Here is a 23406-nt window from a genome sequence, read left to right on the forward strand (position 1 = left end):
TTTTATTTATTTTTTTGTATAGTGTTCATTCGTTTATTAAAATCCTTAATATGAACACATCCTCCACTGCACCTTGTTCTCAATCTGACGATGGCCGTTACAGATTGTTTGTCACTGGCCTACACACAATACCCCATAATGTCATTGTGAAATTGTGTTTTTTTACATTTTTACAAATTCATTAATAATGTAAAGCTGGGCAAGTATTCAACCCCTTTGTTATGGCAAGCCTAAATATGTTCAGGTGTAAGAATGCGCTTAACAAGTCACATAATAAGTTCCATGGACTCACTCTGTGTGAAATAACAGTGTTTAGCATGATTTTTAAATGACTACCTCATCTCTGTACACCAGACATACAATTATGTGTAAGGTCCCTCAGTCGAGCATTGACTTTCAAACACAGATTCAACCACAAAGACCAGGTTTTCCAATGCACCTATTGGTAGATGGATTTTTTTTTTAAAGCAAACATTGAATATCCCTTAGATCATGGTGAAGTTATTAGTTACACTTTGGATTGTGTATCAATACACCCAGTCACCACAAAGATACAGGTGTCCTTCCTAACTCAATTGCCGGAGAGGAAAGAAAAACGTTCAGGGATTTCACCATGAGGCCAATGGTGACTTTAAAACAGTTACAGAGTTTAATGGCTGAGATAGGAGAAAACTGAGGACGGATCAACGACATTGCAATTGCTCCACAATAATAACCTAATTGACAGAGTGAAAAGAAGGAAGCCTGTACAGAATAAAAATATTCCAAAACATGCATCCTGTTTGCAACAAGGCACTAAAGAAATACCGCAAAAAATGTGGTAAAGCAATTCACTTTTTGTCCTGAATACAAACTGTAATGTTTGGGGCAAATCCAATACAACAAGTTACTGAGAACCACTCTTGATATTTTCAAGCATACTGGTTATTATGGGTATACTTGTAATCGCTAAGGAATGGGGAGATTTTCAGGATAAAAAAGAAACAGAACGTAGCTAAGCACAGGCAAAATCCTTGAGGAAAACCGTGTTCAGTCTGCTTTCCACAAGACACTGGGAGTTGAATTCACCTTTCAGCGGGACAATAACCCAAAATACAAAGCCAAATCTAAACTGGAGCTGCTTACCAAGAACACAGTGAATGTTCCGGAGTCGCTAAGTTACAGTTTTTGCTTAAATCTACTTGAAAATCTATGGTAAGACCTGAAAATGGTTGTCTAGCAATGATCAACAACCAATTTGACAGATCTTGAAGATTTTGAAAAGAATAATGGGCAAATGTTGCACAGACTTACCCAGAGACTCACAGCTGTAATCGCTGTCAAAGGTGCTTCTACAAAGTAATGACTCAGGGGTGTGAATACTTAGGTAAATTAGATATTTCTGTATTTCATTTTCAGTAAATTTCCAAAAATGGCCTATACGTAAACAGGAAGTTACTGCATTGTTGGCATACAGTGCATTCAGAAAGTACTCAGATCCCTTGACTTTTTCCACGTTTTGTTACGTTACAGCCTTATTCAAAAATGTATTAAATTACATGTTTTCCTCATCAATTTACACACAATATACTATATTGACAAAATGAAAACAGGTTTTTAGATATTTTAGCAATTTTGTGTTCAGGCCCTTTGCTATGAGACTCGAAATTGACCTCAGGTGCATCCGGATTCCATTTATCATTCTTGAGATGTTTCTACAACTTGACTGGAGTCCAACTGTGGTAAATGCAATTGATTGGACATTATTTGGAAAGGCACACACCTGTCTATATAAGGTCCCACAGTTGACAGTGCATGTCAAAGTAAAAAAATCAAGTAATTAGGTTGAAGGAACAGTCCGTAGAGCTCCAAGTCAGGATTGTGCCGAGGCACAGATCTGGGGAAGGGTACCAGAACATTTCTGCAGCATTGAAGGTCCCCAAGAACACAGTGGCCTCCGTTATTCCTAAATGGAACAAGTATGGAACCACCAAGACTCTTCCTAGAGCTGGCTGCCCGGCCAAACTGAGCAATACGCGGAGAAGGGCATTTGTCAGGGAGGTGATGGTCACTCTGACTAAGCTCCAGAGTTCCTCTGTGGAGATGGGAGAACCTTCCAGAAGGACAACAATCTCTGTAGCATTCCAACAATCAGGCCTTTATGGTAGAGTGGCCAGACGGAAGCCACTCCTCAGTAAAAGGCACATGACAGCCCGCTTGGAGTTTGCCAAAAGGCACCTAAAGACTCTCAGACCATGAGAAACAAGATTCTCTGGTCTGATGAAACCAAGATTGAACTCTTTGGCCTGAATGCCAAGCGTCACGTCTGGAAGAAACCTGGCACCATACCTATGGTGAAGCATGGTAGTGGCAGCATCATGCTGTGGGGATGTTTTTCAGCGGCAGGGACTGGGAGACTAGTCGGGATCGAGGGAAAGATGAACGGAGCAAAGTACAAAGAGATCCTTGATGAAAACCCAGACAGAGCCCGGACTTGAACCCAATCGAACATCTCTGGAAAGACTTGAAAATAGCTGTGCAGAGATGCTCCCCATCCAACTTGACAGAGCTTGAGAGGATCTGCAGAAAAGAATGGGGGAAACTCCCCGAATACAGGTGTGCCAAGCTTGTAGCATCATACGCAAGAAGACTCGTGGCTGTAATCGCTGCCAAAGGTGCTTCAACAAAGTACTAAGTAAAGAGTCTGAATACTTATGTAAATGTGCAAACATTTCTAAAAACCTGTTTTTGCTTTGTCATAATGGGGTATTGTGTGTAGATTGATGAGGGAGAAAAAATGATTTAATCTATTTAAAATAACGTAACAAAATGTGGAGGGGTCTGAATACTTTCCGAATGCACTGTATGACTTTGGCAGGCCTTACTCTTCCCTCATCTAAAACAGGGTATATGTAAAACTCCTTTCAGTCACTCCTCTGAATATTATATAAACTATTACAAACGTAGTAACAGAGAGAGTATACAGAAATAGGAGTAACTGCTACAGTAGTAGCAAGCTTAACGTTAGTGTTACATGGTTTTATATCTGCCCCCTTTTCAACATGGTTTTATGGATTAAAGTAACATGGGTTTCTTTTAGGCTTAGTGAGCACTTTAAAATCCCCCTTTCTTTCTGTTTCTCTCCCTTTCTCCATCTCTCCACCTCCCCCTCTCCCTTTCACTCTCTCTCCCTGCCTCTCCCTTTCTCGCTCGCTCTCTCTCTCTCTCCCTCCCTCTCCCCCTCACTCTCTCTCTCTCTCTCTCTCTCCCTCACCCCTCTCTCGCACAGTCAAAAAACGACTGTATGCCACAGCGACATTTTAGATCTGACCAGCTGGCATGGATACACTGGAGGTGATTACAACCATAAGCTGGCACACACTGGGTGAGAAGAGAATGGATATCGCCTGGTTGACTGTCTGCCACCTTTCCTGCTGGCAACAGCAGCACGGCTGGCAAGCATATAGCATCACAACATAAAATAATATATTAGACATTTCACACAGAATTGTACTTTGACACACTAAGAATAGGAGATCCAGGGTGGAAGATACAAGTATGGAAGGGAAAGGAAAATGTTAATTCTAGAACCAACAAAAGCATGAGTTTCAAATTCCATTTTTGAATGGGTATTTCAGCCATTTGGTTATTTTGCGGTTTTGTTCGGAAAGCAATTACTCTTTGGAGGGAAATATTGTGTTATGGCTCTAGCCTGAGTCATTACATATTTGTATGGTTGAATTCTTGTGGATGTAGGACTTTGGTTGTCTCAACCTGGAGACCATCCAAGCTCACTCAGTATGGTTTGGATTGCTCAAAATAAAACTTAAAGACTGTTTATTTCTTATTATGATTCCTATAGGAGTAGAACCAAGTAGAGGTGTGAAGATAGTTTCAGAGAGCTCCATGGTGACCCTAGCAGCACTTTTAATGAGCACAGCACACTATACTGTGTGCTACTCTCTCCTGGGAGTTCTGATTATGTATGATTACCACAAGTGAAAACGGTAACACTTTAATTGGATAGTCCATCTGTAGATGCTCTAAAGACTATCTCCTAATCCTAACCCTAACCCTTATCCTAATCCATATATAGATGCTCTACAGACTATCTACAGACTATCTACTAACCCTAACCCTAATCCTAACCCTAGCCCCAGTCTTTACCTTTACCCTAACCCTTATTCTAAACCTAACCCTAACCATAACCTTAGCAAGCAGTTACTTATCAACAGATAGTTTGTTGATAGTATGACCATCTGTAGAGCATCTACAGATGGGAAATCCGGACTATCCAAATAAAGTGTGACCGTGAAAACGAACTGAAGAATGTTTACATAGGCCCAAATGAACCAGCTTCAAGTTCTGTAACAGTGAGGGAAGAATAGTGATTTGTTTTTCTGAAGGAGCAAGGTCTGTGTTTACGACTGTGTTTATAATGACGCACCTTGTTATTGGCCAAGTACAAGTAGGTCAGCTGTTCCAGCACTGTAAACCCTTCATCTTCAAGGCCTGAAAACACAAGCACACACACCACACACACCACACACACATAAACACACACACAAACAAAATGGAACATGAAATATAGAATATGTTATTCAGCCTTCAACCCATGCCTAAAAGCATATACAACATAGAAGATAAAGATCGGACTGCTTTGCTTAAGTGAAAAAAGCTGGACAGCAAATAAGAGAAAATAACACACATATGTTAATCATAATTCCAGCTAAGCATATATTATAAATGGGGAGGATCTAAAAGAACTGGAGCCCAGTCTGTAAACCAGACAGTCTGCCAAAGGCTGCGATTCCACATGGACCCAGACAGAGAAAGACAGAAAGAACAAGACAATAATAATAGACACAAACAGAGTTCTCACAGTTTGTTGTCAACAAATAAAAAAATGTCCAACCATACATAATGTCTGTCTGTCTGTATCTCCGCTAGCTACTTTCAGATCTCCGTCCCCTGATGTCATTCATTTGTTGTTTTCGTTTGATTCTTTCTCTCTTAGTCTCTGTGTCTGGTTTATCTTGCATGGTCAGACTAATGTCTGTCTGTCTGTCTGTCTCTTTCTCCCTTGGCTACTTTCAGACTAAATGTCTGTCTTTCTCACTGTCTGTCTGTCTGTCTGTCTGTCTGTCTGTCTGTCTCTTTCTCCCTTGGCTACTTTCAGACTAAATGTCTGTCTTTCTCACTGTCTGTCTGTCTGTCTGTCTGTCTGTCTGTCTGTCTGTCTCTTTCTCCCTTGGCTACTTTCAGACTAAATGTCTGTCTGTCTCTTGCTCCCATAGTAAACTTAATTAGCTGTTTGCTCTTGATTCTCTTTCAGTCTGTCTAGTTTTTACCTTGCTCTCTCTGTCTAGTTTTTACCTTGGACTCTCTCTCTCTGTGTCTAGTTTGTACCTTGCTCTCGCTCTGTCTCTGTCTAGTTTTTTTACCTTTACCTCTCTCTGTCTAGTTTTGACCTTGCTCTCTTTCTGTCTCTGTCTAGTTTTGACCTTGCTCTCTCTCTCTCCCTAGTTCTTACCTTGCTCTCTCTCTGTCTAGTTTTGACCTTGCTCTCTTTCTGTCTCTGTCTAGTTTTGACCTTGCTCTCTCTCTCTCCCTAGTTCTTACCTTGCTCTCTCTCTGTCTAGTTTTTACCTTGCTCTCTCTCTCTCGCTCTCTCTCGATCTCTCTGTCTAGTTTTTACCTTGCTCTCTCTCTCGATCTCTCTGTCTAGTTTTTACCTTGCTCTCTCTCTCGCTCTCTATGTCTAGTTTTTACCTTGCTCTCTCTCTCTCGCTCTCTCTCGATCTCTCTGTCTAGTTTTTACCTTGCTCTCTATTTCTGTCTCTGTCTAGTTCTTACCTTGATCTCTCTCCCTCTGTCTAGTTTTTACCTTGCTCTCTCTCTGACTAGTTTTACCTTGCTATCTCTCTGTCTAGTTTTACCTTGCTCTCTATTTATTTTTTAAATATTTATTTTACCCCTTTTTCTCTCCAATATCATGGTATACAATTGATAGGTACAGTCTTGTCTCATCGCTGCAACTCCCGTACGGACTTGGGAGAGACAAAGGTCGAGAGCCGAAACACGACCCTGCCAAGCCGCTCTGCTTCTTTGACACAATGCCCACTTAACCCTGAAGCCAGCGTACACTTGGAGACCGTGTCAGCGTGCATGCGCACCGCCTGCCACAGGAGTTGCTAGAGCACGATGGGACAAGGACATCCCAGCCAGCCAAATCCTTCCCTAACCCGGACGACGCTGGGCCAATTGTGCGCCGCCCCATTGGTCTCCCGGTCGCGACAGAGCCTAGACTCGAACCAGGATCTCTAGTAGCACAGCTATCACTGTGATGCAGTGTCTTAGACCACTGTGACAGAGCCTGGACTCGAACCCGGATCTCTAGTAGCACAGCTATCACTGTGACGCAGTGTCTTAGACCACTGTGACAGAGCCTAGACTCGAACCAGGATCTCTAGTAGCACAGCTAGCACTGTGATGCAGTGTCTTAGACCACTGCGCCACCCAGGAGGTCCCTATGTCTAGTTTTTACCTTGCTCTCTCTCTCCCGGCTCTGTCTAGTTTTTACCTTGCTCTCTGTCTCCCGGCTCTGTCTAGTTTTTACCTTGCTCTCTCTCTCCATGTCTAGTGTTTATCTTGCTCTCTCTGTCTAGTTTTTACTTTGCTCTCTCTCTGTCTAGTTTTTACTTTGCTCTCTCTGTCTAGTTTTTACTTTGCTCTCTCTCTGTCTAGTTTTTACTTTGCTCTCTCTCTGTCTAGTTTTTACTTTGCTCTCTCTCTGTCTAGTTTTTACTTTGCTCTCTCTCTGTCTAATTTTTACCTTGCGTGGTCAGACGGTTGTTTTGCAGGTTTAGTGTTTCCAGTTGCTGCAGACGTGCCAGGTCCTCAGTAGTTAATATTTCTATCCGGTTGTTCTAAGACAAAGAGGAGGCAAAGAGGAGACACAAATATTATTTGGCAGAACAGCAATGCCTCATTCATTCATTATTGATTGACTTAGACTAATTTGACTCAGACCTTGGAGAGCATTCACTAATGCTCTTAAAACCTTACATCAGTCCTATGAAGGAAGATCGATCAGGTTTTAGGTGTGTGTGACCCACTTGTGGTAAGATCTATCAGATATTGGGTATGTCTGTCAATGTCCAATTCACTAGTGCTAACTGACTGATATGTGACTAATGCAGGGGTGTCAAACACATTTCGCCCCGGGAGTCACAATCTTCAACAAAGTCCGGAGGGCGTCACTGAAAATTTGTTATATTTCCTTGCCATCACAATTTTCAAAAAATAGTCCTCTATCCATCCTTTTTGGATTTTTCAATGCTCCCTGACTATCTAGCTTTCATTTGGGTGATCATTAATGAGCTGGACACAGTCAAGAAACTGTATGAATACAGGTCCATTATCATTTCTATCCATTTTCAATTTAGTTTTAATAATTTTAAAGTACAGTACAGGTCAAAAGTTTGGATACACCTACTCATTCAAGGGTTTTTCTTTATTTTTTACTATTTTCTACACTGTAGAATAATAGTTCAAGACATCAAAACGATGAAATAACACATATGGAATCATGTAGTAACCAAAAAAGTATTAAACAAACCAAAATGTATTTTAGATTTTAGATTCTTCAACGTAGCCACCCTTTGCCTTGATGACAGCTTTGCACACTCTTGGCATTCTCTCAAACAGATTCATGAGGAATGCTTTTCCAACAGTCTGGAAGGAGTTCCCACATATGCTGAGCACTTGTTGGCTGCTTTTCCTTCACTCTGCGGTCCAACTCATCTCAAACCATCTCAATTGGGTTGAGGTCGGGTGATTGTGGAGGCCAGGTCATCTGATGCAGCACTCCATCACTCTCCTTCTTGGTCAAATAGCCCTTACACAGCCTGGAGGTTTGTTTTGGGTCACTGTCCTGTTGAAAAACAAATGACAGTCCCACAAATCGCAAACCAGATGGGATAGCGTATCACTGCAGAATGCTGTGGTAGCCATGCTGATTAAGTGTGTCTTGAATTCTAAATAAATCACTGACAGTGTCACCAGCAAAGCACCCCCACACCATCACACCTCCTCCATGCTTCATGGTGGGAACCACACATGTAGAGATCATCCGTTCACCTACTCTGTGTCTCACCAAAGGACAAAAGAACAGATTTCCACCGGTCTAATGTCCATTGCGCTTGTTTCTTGGCCCAAGTAAGTCTCTTCTTCTTATTGGTGTCCTTTAGTAGTGGTTTATTTGCTGCAATTTGACCATGAAGGCCTGATGTTGAGATGTGTCTGTTACTTGAACTCTGTGAAGCATTTATTTGGGCTGCAATCTGAGGTGCAGTTAACTCTAATGAACGTATCCGGTGCAGCAGATGTAACTCTGGGTCTTCCTTTCCTGTGGCGGTCATGACAGCCATTTTCATCATAGCGCTTAATGGTTTTTGAGATCGCACTTGAAACTTTCAAAGTTCTTGACATTTTCCGGATTGACTGACTTTCGTGTTTTAAAGTAATGACGGACTGTAGGTGGGTGCCGGTACAGAGTCAATGTGCAGGGGCACTGGTTAGCTGATGTAGTATGTACATGCAGGTAGAGTTAATTAAAGTGACTATGCATAGATGACAACAGAGAGTGGCAGTGGTGTGGAGAGGGGAAGGGGGAGGGGGCAATGCAAATAGTCTGGGTAGCCATTTGACTAGATGTTCAGGAGTCTGCAATAGAGACTGCATCATCTGTGGATCTGTTGGGGTGGTATGCAAATTGGAGTCGGTCTAGGGTTTCTGGGATGATGGTGTTGATGTGAGCCATGACCAGTCTTTCAAAGCACTTCATGGCTACAGACGTGAGTGCTACAGGTCGGTAATCATTTAGGCAGGTTACCTTAGTGTTCTTGGGCACAGGCACTATGGTGGTCTGCTTAAAACATGTTGGTATTACAGACTCGGACAGGGAGAGGTTGAAAATGTCAGTGAAGACACTTGCTAGTTGGTCAGCGCATGCTCGTAGTACACGTTCTGCAATCCGTCTGGCCCTGCAGCCTTGTGAATGTTGACCTGTCTAAAGGTCTTACTCACATCAGCTATGGAGAGCGTGATCACACAGTCTTCCGGTACAGCTGGTGCACTCATGCATGCTTCAGTGTTATTTGCCTCGAAGTGAGCATAGAAATAGTTCAGCTCGTCTTTTAGGCTCGTGTCACTGGGCAGTTCTCGGCTGTGTTTCCCTTTGTAGTCTGTAATGGTTTGCAGGCCATGCCACATCCGACAAGCCTCAGAGCCGGTGTAGTACGACTAGATCTTAGTCCTGTACATTTTTGCTTGTAAGCAGGAATCAGGGTGATGGAATTATGGTCAGATTTGCCAAATGGAGGGTGAGGGAGAGCTTTGTATGCGTCTCTGTGTGTGGAGTATAGGTGGTCCAGAGTTCTTTTCCCTCTGGTTGCACATTTAACATGCTGATAGAAATTTGTTAAAACTGATTTAAGTTTCCCTGTATTAAAGTCCCCGGCTAATAGGAGCGCCGACTCTGGGTGAGCGTTTTCTTGTTTGCTTATGGCGGAATACAGCTCATTCAATGCTATCTCAGTGCCAGCCTCTGACTGTGGTCGTATGCAAACAGCTACAAAGAATACAGATGAAAACTCTCTAGGTAGGTAGTGTGGTCTACAGCTTATCATAAGAAACTCAACCTCAGGTGAGTAATAGCATGAGACTTCCTTAGATATCGTGCACCAGCTGTTGTTTACAAAAATACATAGACCGCCGCCCCTTGTCTTACCAGACGCTGCTGTTCTATCCTGCCGGTACATCGTATAACCAGCCAGCTGTACATTGATGTTGTGGTCGTTCAGCCACAACTCCGTGAAGCATAAGATGTTACAGTTTTTAATGTTGCATTGGTAGTTTAATCCTAAGCGTAACTCGTCGATTTTATTGTCCAAAGATTGCACGTTTGCTAGCAGAACTGAGGGAACTGGGAGTTTATTCGATTGCCTTCAACTTCTCAGCTGGCAGCCCGCTCTCTGGCCTCTCTTTCTCAGCCTCCTCTTCACGCAGATCATGGGGCTCGGGGCCTGTTCCCGAGGGAGCCGTATATCCTTCGCCTCGGGCTCGTCAGAGTCATGAAAGACGAAAAAGGATTCTGCTAGTCCGTGGTGAGTAATCGCAGTCCTGATGTCTAGAAGTTATTTTCGGTCATAAGAGACGGTAGCGGCAACATTATGTACAAAATGAGTAAAAAAATAAGTCACAAACAACGCAGATAAACAAACAAACACATAACACAATAGGTTGGGAGCACGTAAAACGTCTGCCTTCTGCTCCGGCCCCATTTTAATTTACTATGGATTTGGTCTTTTACCACATAGGGGTCTCTTCTGTATACCACCTCTACCTTGTCACAACACAACTGATTGGCTCAAACGCATTAAGAAGGAAGGAAATTCCACAATATAACTTTTAACAAGGCACACCTGTTAATTGAAATGCATTCCAGGTGATTACCTCATGAAGCTGCTTGAGAGATTGCCAAGAGTGTGCAAAGCTGTCATCAAGGCAAAGGGTGACTACTTTGAAGAATCTCAAATATAAAATATATTTACACATTTTTGGTTACTAAATGATTCTATATGTGTTATTTCATAGTTTTGATGTCTTCACTATTATTCTATAATGTAAAAAATAGTAAACATAAAGAAAAATCATGGAATGAGTAGGTGTGTCCAAACTTTTGACTGGTACTGTATAGTTTGTTTCCAAGCCACCCCCGCACCCCCCCAAAAAGAACAATGTGTTTTGTTTAACTCAAATCACCCGAGGGGCGGATTGGACCCCCTCACAGACTGGATCGAGCTGGCAGGCCATATGTTAAACCCCCCGGTCTAATGGATGTGTGATTACCCACCTGTGGGAAGAGAATGTGGGTGTTGGGTGTGTATGACCCACCTGCAGCGAGAGAATGCGTGTGCTCTCAGACAGCTCACTAGGAAAATCCATGAGGTCAACCCCAGCACAGTCCACCGCTCCCTCCTCTGTACAGCTACACTCGCCAGGACACACCACCGGCTCCACCTTCGCCACGACCGGGACCAGGAAGGTTTCTATCTCTGTCTCCTCCATGGGATCATCCTCTTCCTCTTCCTCCTGGGGCTCCAGAGGGGCTTGGCAGTGCACCAGAGCCCAGGCCAGGAGCAACACAGTCAGGCCCTGCAGCAGAGATGTCCTGGCCATGTCTGCTGGTGGTGCCTGGTCGTCTCACTTCTTCAGCTACCTGACCTACCTGAGCTGCCCTGTACCACCGATGGTCAGATAGGTCTGGAAAACAGTTTAATAACAGTGTGTTACATCAAAGCATGGATATATTAAGTAGATATTGTGTAATCAGTGCCAATAGATAACATATCACAATTAATAAGAGGGACACATTTTTAATGTTGCCTTTATAGAGGTTTTCAACAGAAAATAAATGTTTACATTTACATTTTAGTCATTTAGCAGATGCTTTTATCCAGAGCGACTTACAGTAGTGAGTGCATACATTTTCATACTTTTTTCATACTGAGCAAATAGATCAATGGTCCTGCATAGCCAAATGATATTTTGACAGGAGAGATAAAATATAAAAGGATGTGTACTACAGAAGGTAGCTCATGTTGCTCACATTGTCAGAACAGCAGGCCTCCCGGCAGTGGTTTGGCGAAGGAGGACACGACGTGTATTATCTGTGACAATAAAAAACATCTTCAATTTTAGTTCCACTGCCCCAACAACCAACCCTCGAGTGCTGAGCAGGGCTGGCCACCCTCTGACCACCTGCAAGGACTGATAGGACAACAAACCGCCTGCTTTTTTGTTGAGGATTGTTAGACATTCTGTTCCTGTTTGGCTTATTTTTCAAATCTGTTCTCTCATACATTGTGTTGATTTTATGGGTAGACCTACAGCACCCAGCATTCATGTTCTCTTTTATTAAAATTTCTTGTCCAATTCAGGTTGACTACTTTCCATATAGTTGAGTGAAATATACACAAAGTCTGTTGTTATTTTTTTTACAATAAAGACAGTGCGGTGCTGCTATTCTTCTCCCAGAAGGCAGAAAGTAGGCTTCCATTGAGATCAGTGCTTTGGCACGGTGTACTACGGTCAGTCAGGAAAGAGAGCTGCAGTGTAGTTGCCTTCTCTTGTGCTGATGGACATGTTCCAAACAGGCACTCTGCTCTCCTGGCTAACCTTTAAAAAACATTCATCTACCAGAGCGCATAGCACCAGTCTTTCCAATCCTGCTGAGGGACTGGAGAGCCACTACTACTTCACCTCTCTCTCTGTGTGTGTGTGTGGTGTGTGTGTTAGTGTGTGTGTGCGTGGGTGCGTGCGTGCGTGACCTGAGTATAGTGCTGTATCAGAACCAGGGGAATCACATTGTGTCTGAACACCAGCCAAGTGTCTGTGTTCACGTCAGATGAGAAAAACATGTGACCCTGAGTATAGTGCTGTATCCCCCACACACATACCACCCACTCTGGCAATAACAAATGCACAACGCATATAGCAGGAACCCATTAAACCCCACATGCACTATGCTACTCATAAACAGACTGATCACATTCTCACACCAACCTAAATGATTAGTTCACACACTTAAAAACACAAGAACATTTAATCAATGACTCGAAAGCTGAGAAATTAAAATCTCAGCTACATAATCTATTTATACGTTTTACGTGATAGTCTGTAAAAGCTCATACACATCTGGACCGCTGTGCACTTGCACAGCTTACTATTATTCGCTAAGATAATGGTTGGCACTCTGCCACTCAGTCCATAAACAATCCAGTCATTCACTACTATAATGCTATATGATTGGTGGCACATTATCAATTCATACAGTCAGCCCATAATGCATTTGGAACATTAGACTCTGTCCACATGAGAGCCATATAACTTGAGCCAGTTTGCTACAGCAGGAAAATCATTCTGCAGCAACAGGAAATGTGAATTATTATGTGGATTATAATTAATGGACATTTTTGTATGGGCTGATACATTTTTCATTAGGGAAAATCAAGTCTGAAATTTCAAAGTAGATATAACAAACTTCAGAAACCTTTTTAAACCTCAAATATGCTATACGTTTAAAATTGCACCATTGCAGTTTTCCTGCAACAGGGTGATCAAATGAAGATCTTACATCTATATACAGAGCATCTATTTAAAGCTCTGGTCCACATGTTCAAAGTGCCATGAAAGAGTGACTATGGAACTGACAATCATATTCCACCGTAGCATTATCTAACAAGAGCCTAACGTATAAAGTAGCAAGGGTGCATGCATAAATACAAACTGAAATATTACAGAAGATCTCCAGTATACATGCATTCTTTACCTTCTCTGACAGAGGGAGGTTAGCAGAGACAGAGACAGAGGCAATGCAGTCTGGTTTCCAGTCCAGCCAGAGACAGTCCCATAGCAGGATAGAGAGGAGCCACAGTAACTACACAGTCACTCCCAGGGCCGGCCCTGGTCAGTTCAGATCCAGATCTCCACCAGATGTGACAGGAGAGTGGGAGTGAGAGAGGGAAAGTTCAGAGAAAGAAGGGGAGAAGGAAAGAGAGAAGAGAGAGAGGGAAAACAGTGAGAGTGAGAGTGGGAGAGGAAACTGAGCTGAAGGACAGCCAAAAGCCCAGAATTCTTTGCTTTCTTGCTTCTATTTTTTTAGTCGTCTGGGACAGGTTTTTACCAATCCCTATATGGTAATGAAAACATTTCATGTTGCAATTAGTTTTGTTCTGTAAAAAGAAAGAAAGAAAGAAAGAAAGAAAGAAAGAAAGAAAGAAAGAAAGAAAGAAAGAAAGAAAGAAAGAAAGAAAGAAAGAAAGAAAATGTATATACAGTACCTACAGTATATATACAGTATCAATCAAAAGTTTGGACACACCTACTCATTCAAGGGTTTTTCTTAATTCTTACTATTTTCTACATTGTAGAAGAATGAAGACATCACAACTACGAAATAACACATGGAATCATGTAGTAACCAAAAAAAGAGTTAAACAAATCACAATATATGTTATATTTGAGATTCTTCAAAGTAGCCACCCATTGCCTTGATGACAGCTTTGCACACTCTTGAAATTCGCTCAACCAGCTTCATGAAGTTGTCACCTGGAATGCATTTCAATTAACAGGTGTGCCTTGTTAAAAGTACATTTCTGGATTTTATTTCCTTCTTAATGTGTTTGAGCCAATCAGTTATATTGTGACAAGGTAGGGGTGGTATACAGAAGATAGTCCTATTTGATAAAAGACCAAGTCGATATTATGGCAAGAACTGCTCAAATAAGCAAAGAGAAACAACAGTCCCTCATTACTTTAAGACATGAAGGTCAGTCAATACGGAACATTTCAAGAACTTTGAACATTTCTTCAAGTGCAGTTGCAAAAACCATCAAGAGCTATGATTAAACTGGCTCTCATGAGGACCGCCACAGGAAAGGAAGACCCAGACACATCTCAACAACTGTTCAGAGGAGACTGGGTGAATCAGACCTTCATGGTCGAATTGCTGCAAAGAAACACCAATAAGAAGAAGAGACTTGCTTGGGCCAAGAAACATGAGCAATTGACATAAGACCGGTGGAAATCTGCCCTTTGGTCTGATGAGTCCAAATTTTAGATTTATGGTTCTGACCGCCGTGTCTTTGTGAGACGGAGAGTAGGTGAACGGATGATCTTCGCTTGTGTGGTTCCCACCATGAAGCATGGAGGAGGTGTGATGGTGTGGGGGTGCTTTGCTGGTGACACTGTTGATGATTTATTTAGAATTCATGGCACACTTAACTAGCATGGCTGCCACGGCATTCTGCAGCATTACGCCATCCCATCTGGTTTGCGCTTAGTGGGACTATTATTTGTTTTTCAACAGGACAATGACCCAACACACCTCCAGACTGTGTAAGGGCTATTTGACCAAGAAGGAGAGTGATGAAGTGCTGCTTCAGATGACCTGGCCTCCACAATCACCCAACCTCAACCCAATTGAGATGGTTTGGGATGGGCTGGACCACAGACTGAAGGAAAAGCAGCCAACAAGTGCTCAGCATATGTGGGAACTCCATCAAGACTGTTGGAAAAGCATTCCAGGTGAAGCTGGTTGAGAGAATGCCAAGAGTGTGCCAAGCTAAAGGTTGACTATTTAGAAGAATATAAAATATATTTTGATTTGTTTAACACTTTTTTGGTTACTACATGATTCGATATGTGTTATTTCATAATGTAATGTCTTCACTATTATTCTGCAATGTAGAAAACAGTAAAAATAAAGAAAAACCCTGGAATGAGTAGATGTGTCCAAACGTTTGACTGGTACTGTATATATTGCTCATGAATCAACAGAGATTAGTATCACAGCGAAACTGAGTGAATATATTGGACTGAAAGTATCTTGGATGAACTTAAAAGTAATTTTACTTCAAATAGATGATGTTGCTGAATCATACATTCCCTGTTTTTTCTTTGAGCCCGCTACAAAGAGAGAGTTATCATGAACCAGGGAGCCAGGAATGGCAGTAACATTGTGTTAGCAATTTGTTCCCTCAAAGGCCTAAACATTCTCTCCTGTTTTCTCATTATATCACATTGAACAACTGCAGTGCTTGAGATTAAAGAAATAATCGCTTTAGTAAAGATGAACAAAAATTGCAACCAATATGAGCCTATAAACTGATCAGTATTAGAAAACAAGTATTTATAGAGAACTCATGTAATCCACATTTATCTTGAAAGGGCATTTATTTTGAAGATGACATTTCATATAGACAGGAAACAAGAGTCTGCCAGAAAGAGGCGACAGACAGGATATGGCCTAATAACTCACACGCTGTGTAGAAGGGTCTCTGTCTACATAGTCTATACCTCCCATTAAGCGTTATGGTGTTTGTACATCTGCTTTCAGTGAAAATGTCTTTGTATCGCAAATTATGTTAATTCCACTATCAGCAGGCCTATTTTTCCATATTCCCTAAGACACTTCTCAAAGGACATTCCGCCCGAGTTATGTCACATAAATTATAGGACTAAACCTGGATCAAAAATAAATTATAAAGTATGACACAGTGGCTTCCTTCATGATTCCTATGGCTGTCCATAGGGCTGTAAACTGTGAATTTAGATAGATAGAAGTAATTATCAACTTTATTATCACTTTGGGGCAGTTTCCCAGACAGATATTAAGCCTAGTCCTGGACTAAAAAACACTTTCAATGGGGGGGGGGGGGGGGGAGGGGAGAGAAGGAGTGTTATGTGTTGTGGGTTCGATTCCCACGGGGAGCCAGCACAGAAAAATAAAAAATAAAATGTATGAAATGTATGCATTCACTACTGTAAGTCGCTCTGAATAAGAGCGTCTGCTAAATGACTAAAATGTAACAAATTTAAATGTGTTAAAGGGGAACTCCACTCAAAAACTATCTTTTAGCATTGTTTTCATTAGTCCACTGTTGATAGAGTCACAAAATGTTTTGCATGTCAGCAGTCAAGTTTTCAAGATATTGGACATTCAAGAAGCAAAGTGTCACTGGCCACATCATCATGATGATGTAACATGTATCCACTTTAAAGTCAAGTGAAGAGAGAGTCTGACTAGACTGGCCGTGCACGTCTGCAGAGCCACATTCCCATCTGGGGCTATGAGGCCTTGATTTGGGCCTGTATGCAGGGGTGGAAGTAACAAATTACAAATAATCTTGTTACTGTAATTGAGTAGCCAATCAAATCAAGCTGTACACACAAACTGAACGATGATGGCCGGAGTATGAGACATGTCGTGAAAGATAAAAAACGTTCCTATCAAAGCAGTATTTGTGAAAACAATGGAGATGGAGGAGACTGTTTAGTTTAAATGAGTTTAATTTATTTGCACCAAAGAAAACAAGTGATTAACAACAATACAGATAAAAACAACAACAACAACAAAAAGTGGTGTGCAGGTGTGGTTGGAAGCCCAAGGGCTTATATGAAAACCACAACACAAAAAAATATATACAATACATAAGTACAAAAATAAAAACGGGTTGTTAAAACAGATAACAAAACTATTAATTATAAATGTATAAATTAACTGATCAGTAATCACAAACATTTTAAAAAGTATTTGTTTTGTTTAAATGTGTGTGTGTAGGTATGCATGTGAGTGTGTGAAAGTTAGGCTATATGGAGGAGATTACTGAGTAGTTTGGTTCATCAGGCTGACCCCCAGTCTTCGCTTTAAGTTATTGAGGAATGATGATGTTTTAGCAATGTGAAGATAATAATTCCTGAGTATGGTGGTATCTGATAGAGAAGGTTATCGCAGTGTCTTGTGTTGTAACGATGGATTTCAGAATTAACCTGGAAGAATCCATTGAAGGGTTTAGGTAGACTTCTGGGAGGTATGAGTATTTGTAGATGAAAGTGCATAATTGGCGTACATTAATGTTGTAAATAGACAAGATATTGAGTTTCTTAAACAAAGGTGCAGTTGGAGCCAGGTAATTAGAGGAGATGGCTAGTCTTGAACAATTATTTTGTATGATGAGTAATTTGTGTAGGTAGGAGGCATATGTACTGGCCCCGACAATATTACATTAAATGAGATACAGGTAAATTAAGCTATTGTATAGAGTTTGGAAGCAAGCCTGATGAGCCAAACCACTAATATTTCTGATGATACCAACCATCACTTTGTTGCAGACAAATTAAATATGATCTTTCCAGGATAACTTTAAATCAATTAGAACTCAGAGGAAGTGGGTGTGACTTGTTCCATTTCATTCCCACCAAATGAGATTCTGGCTCTTCTTTTTACTATGTTTATTTTTCTTCCTAGTGAATACAATACATTTAGATTGTTATACATATAAAGATAAATCATTTATCTGGAACCATTCAGACAATCTGGCCATGCCTGAGTTAGCTTCACTAATTTGTTCATAAAAATTATCGTGTGATCAAATCAAATTGGTGTCAAAAGCTTTCGATAAATCTAAAAACATGCCAAGAGCGTATTCATTGTTGTTAAGGGCTGTAAAGATTTGATCCACAAGTTGCAAAAGAGCAATATCTGTGGAGTAGTTTTTACAAAAAACATATTTGTGCTCATATAGAATACAGTGTTGATTTAAATGTTTAAACATACTATTATAAACCAATTTTTCTAGGATTTTAGAAAAACATGGTAGTACAGATATTGGGCGATAATTTGTAAAAGATCTTGGATCCCCAGATTTATAGAGGGGGATAACTTTGGCAATTTTAAAATCTTTAACCTCTCTGGGCTAGGCGGGACGAATTCGTCCCACCTATGTAACAGCCACTTGCAGCCTGTGGCGCGATTTTCAAAACCTTAAAAATCCTATTACTTCAATTTCTCAAACATATGACTATTTTACAGCTATTTAAAGACAAGACTCTCGTTAATCTAACCACACTGTCCGATTTCAAAAAGGCTTTACAACGAAAGCAAAACATTAGATTATGTCAGCAGAGTACCAAGCCAGAAATAATCAGACACCCATTTTTCAAGCCAGCATATAATGTCACCAAAACCCAGAAGACAGCTAAATGCAGCACTCACCTTTGATGATCTTCATCAGATGACAACCCTAGGACATTATGTTATACAATACATGCATGTTTTGTTCAATCAAGTTCATATTTATATCAAAAACCAGCTTTTTACATTAGCATGTGACGTTCAGAACAAGCATACCCCCCGCAAACTTCCGGGGAATTCGCTAACATTTTACTAAATTACTCACGATAAACGTTCACAAAAAGCATAACAATTATTTTAAGAATTATAGATACAGACCTCCTCTATGCACTCGATATGTCCGATTTTAAAATAGCTTTTTGGTGAAAGCACATTTTGCAATATTTTAAGTACATAGCCCAGGCATCACGGGCTCGCTATTTAGACACCCGGCAAGTTTAGCACTCACCATAATCATATTTACTATTCTAAAAGTTTCATTACCTTTTGTTGTCTTCGTCAGAATGCACACCCAGGACTGCTACTTCAATAACAAATGTTGGTTTGGTCCAAAATAATCCATCGTTATATCCGAATAGCGCCGTTTTGTTCCTGCGTTCCAGACACTATCCGAAATGGTAAAGAAGTGTCGCGCGCATGGCGCAATTCGTGACAATAAAATTCTAAATATTCCATTACCGTACTTCGAAGCATGTCAACCGCTGTTTAAAATCAATTTTTACGCCATTTTTCTCGTAGAAAAGCGATAATATTCCGACAGGGAATCTCCTTTTCGGCAAACAGAGGAAAAAATCACAAAGGCGGGGGCGGTCGGGTCACGCGCATAAGCCCAGAGTCCCTTGATCGGCCACTTGAGAAAGGCGATAATGTGTTTCAGCCTGGGGCTGGAATGACGACATTCTGTTTTTTCCCGGGCTCTGAGCGCCTATGGACGACGTGGGAAGTGTCACGTTAGAGCAGAGATCCTTAGTAAAAGATAGAGATGGAAAAGAAGTTCAAGAAATGGTCAGACAGGCCACTTCCTGTAAAGGAATCTCTCAGGTTTTGACCTGCCATTTGAGTTCTGTTATACTCACAGACACCATTCAAACAGTTTTAGAAACTTTAGGGTGTTTTCTATCCATATGTAATAAGTATATGCATATTCTAGTTACTGGGTAGGAGTGGTAACCAGATTAAATTGGGTATGTTTTTTATCCAGCCGTGTCAATACTGCCCCCTAGCCCTAACAGGCTAAGAACAGTACCAGTTTGCTGTGACCAGTTCTCTTTCAAGCACAGTAGAGGCGATGTAATGCAAGCTTTGCTTACCCACGATGGCGAAGGTGGCAGCCTACAATAACTGCCTCAAACTTGAGAAAACATTGTAGAGGTAAGATAACTAGCTAGCTATGAATGACGAAAACTGTGTTTTATGGATGGCTTTGGAGCCTGGCTATCTAATAGTCTAACTTATGTAAGTTAGCGTTAGCTTAGTTGTCAAGAATACTAAAGTTAGCAAGCTATCCTTGCAGCCAGAGGCGCAACTTTGGTTTTAGAAGTGGGGGGGGGACATAATCGTTTTTTAATCCAGTCGGATAAACACTCGAAACCGCTCAGAGGCGTCCGTGTGGCCCTAAAGCAGACCGTTGCATCGTTTTGTATCACATTACAATTACAAAACTGGGGGGGTGCAATTTCATAATGTGGGGGGACATGTCTCCCCCGTCCCCAGTGAAAGTTGCGCCCCTGCTTGCAGCTAAGTTAGCTGGCTAGCTACATGGCTAACTAACACTTAATGATGATAGCCATTATGGCTAGCACTTCAATGTCACTATGTGTGGTGGTGGCTAGCTAGCTAGCCATGTAAGTTATCTGGACGAGCTAACAACATTAGGCTAACATCAGCAAGCGAATTAGCTAGGTAGCTAGCTGATGTTAGCTTGCTTGGTCATGACATACTGTATTTAGAGAGACATTAGCTGACTAAACTCCACTCCATAGTGAAGTAAGTTTTTGATGAAATCCACCAACGTAGTGGAGCAGAGACATAGGCTTTGTGGTAATTCATTTCAGACTACATCAATTCACCCAAGGTCAATACTTTAAAAAAATTATTATTATTAAACACTTACCTTGTACCTATTATTGTCCTCTGTAATTTTTTTAGGGGGTAGATAAGCTTAAATATTGCAGATAGATTGTGGGTTCTATCACCATAATGGTCTGCATAATTTCCAATCCGCCATATATATATATTTTTGTAAATATATATATTATTTAAAATATATATTTGTTTTAATATATTTTCCTTCTTTATTATTTTCCCCCTAACCCTACCACCCCTCTAGTTGCGTGCCTTTCTTTGTTTGCTGAAATTCATATTTGTTTTTATAAACGTTAATCAAATACAACCAGTGTTTCCTTGTTGAGATTAATTGAGCTGCCATCTTAGAGCAACAGGAATGAGAAACAGTCAGTGGTTGTATTTGATTAACGTTTATTGAAAAAGTATGGATTTCAGAAAACAAAGAAAGGCACGCAACTACTGTGGACAAACATAGGTACAAGTGAAAAGTTTCATAATCAGGGTGAATCAATGGAATCGGAGCTGAATTTCACAAAGCCTGGTCTCTGCTCTACTCCATTGGTGGAGTTAATAAGAAACTTCCTTCACCATGGAGTGGAGTTTAGTCAGCTAGAGAGACCTAGGATTTTTAGCTATGTACTGTAATCTAAAAGACAGAGACTAACTGTGCACATAACTGTGCATATAACTGTGTGAGTGCACACAATAGGTACAGCTAAACATCGACTCTTATGTGACCCGATTTAGGAAACTAGGCGTATGTCGCAAGTCACGACTTCACAGGAGAGCCGTTTGAACGTAAAAAAAACAAAAAACATTTTATCAAAATGCGTTTTTTGGCAGAAGTGTCTTCTTGAACATGTGAACTTTCATGTGCCTTAATAACAAACTTGTATGCCATCTGTAAAAATGAATAAAATTGTTAAATTACGAGCCTAGTTGGTTAATTAAGCCGCAGAAAAAGATAGCAACCTTCCCACTAGCCATGATTGGCTGAGATAATGAGTGGGCTGGACATGCCAAGAGAGGAGTTTGGATTGGTTTGCCATAGAAGCTTGTCAGTCTGTGTTGGTAATCCTGTCGAACGGGGCTTATTTTAAATTATATTGTGTAGTGGACCTGCATAAATGTTGCTCTCCACTTTCTGGAGGATCAAATTTTGAAATCAGTAGAAATCAGTGGAGTATGATAGCTACAGAAAACACCTGTCTCCGGATTACATCTTCAAGCTAAGGGCAACCGTGGCATGGCATTCCTGACAGGGAGACACGTCCATGCACAATGATGTATACAGGTAAGATAGTCTAGTGTTAGCTAGCTACATTTTCAGATATTACACGTTTTCTAATTTTGACAGAAAGGGGTTTCATTTCAAGCTAAAGTGAACTATTAGCTAGCTAGCTAACTTTAGCTGGCTGGCTCCCTAGCTGATGCTATTACTCGTATCTCCAAGCACTGTGGCATTGTTGGCACTGTTCATTGTTGTTTAACTAGCTACTGTAACGTTAGCTGGCTGGCTTGTTAGCTAACGTGACGTGTGTGAACTTACACTTTGTTAACCTAGCTAGGTACATTGTTTACCTAGTTAGCTTATAAGTCATAAGCTAAAGTGTACTGTCAACCAGCTAGCGAACGTTAGCTGGCTAGCTCCATAGCTGACATTATTAATTTCCCAGAGCCGTGTGCTGTTCTAGTTAGAGCCTAATGTTACCTAGCTAACATTGAACATGGTTGGTTAGCTTCCAGCACTGTGGCATTGTTGTGTAAGTTACAGTAGCTAGCGTTGTCTGGCTGGCTTGTTAGCTAACGTTACGTGACGTGTGTACAACACCCGTTGAATATAGCCGGTGTCAGTAAACGTCTGCAAAAAAGCGGTTAGAAATTGTTGCCAGCAGAGCTGGTTAGGCTATTTTCATGTTATCCAGAGGTAAACAAATCATCGGCCAGAGCATCAAGTGTGCACTTCGAAAGCAAAACGAGATGGGTGAGGCTAAAGCTTAGGGTGAGGGTGTGAATGATGCTGAATGGATGTAGACAAAGAAGAGCTCTTCACTAGATAGCAAAACACTCAAAGGCAATTTTCTCAAAAGTGAGTTTACAAGTTGATCAACTTTCAAAGCGGAATTACTTTCCCATTGTTCCTCAAATGCAGTGTATGACATACCATTTGGTAGTTCTGAGTCTCTACTTTTATCTAATGTAAAAAACGCCATGTCAAATTTTGCCACATAAGACCGAATCCAGGTGGTGAGTCACATATCAAGATTAGACAACTTTTTAGGTCTGAGAACATCTGAAAAACTCCCTACAGTCTCAATATCTGAGATAATAAGTATGGAAAGTGTTTGGGCTATTGTAATGTGAGTGATATGATGAACTAAATTTCCACATAAAGAAGAATTTGCCAAAATAACTCTGGCTTCCTGTTAAGGCAAGGGCTGATTTCAAGGTTTTACTGCTAAACTACAAAGCATTAAATGGGCATGCTCCTACCTATCTTTCCGATTTGGTCCTGCCGTACATACCTACACGTACGCTACAGTCACAAGACGCAGGCCTCCTAATTGTCCCTAGAATTTCTAAGCAAACAGCTGGAGGCAGGGCTTTCTCCTATAGAGCTCCATTTTTATGGAATGGTCTGCCTACCCATGTGAGAGACGCAGACTCGGTCTCAACCTTTAAGTCTTTACTGAAGACTCATCTCTTCAGTAGGTCCTATGATTGAGTGTAGTCTGGCCCAGGAGTGTGAAGGTGAACGGAAAGGCTCTGGAGCAACGAACCGCCCTTGCTGTCTCTGCCTGGCCGGTTCCCCTCTCTCC

General features: G+C 41.2%; 1 protein-coding gene across 1 annotated transcript in view; it reads right to left on the bottom strand.

Moving 5' to 3' along the window:
• Positions 1-13622, bottom strand: part of podn (podocan) — a 32845-nt gene extending 19223 nt beyond the window's left edge. The window contains exons 1-5 of the mRNA XM_014123320.3: positions 13376-13622; positions 11654-11714; positions 10939-11307; positions 6815-6908; positions 4427-4491 (exon numbers count right to left, since the gene is read on the bottom strand). Of these exons, the coding sequence (XP_013978795.2) occupies positions 4427-4491; positions 6815-6908; positions 10939-11223 (444 nt within the window). The 5' untranslated portion in view covers positions 11224-11307; positions 11654-11714; positions 13376-13622. The remainder of the gene's footprint in view (positions 1-4426; positions 4492-6814; positions 6909-10938; positions 11308-11653; positions 11715-13375) is intronic.
• Between the last annotated feature and the right edge of the window lie 9784 nt (positions 13623-23406).

The sequence above is a fragment of the Salmo salar genome, chromosome 10 (genome assembly GCF_965601325.2).
Source record: "Salmo salar chromosome 10, fSalSal1, whole genome shotgun sequence".
NCBI classification, from domain to species: domain Eukaryota; kingdom Metazoa; phylum Chordata; class Actinopteri; order Salmoniformes; family Salmonidae; genus Salmo; species Salmo salar.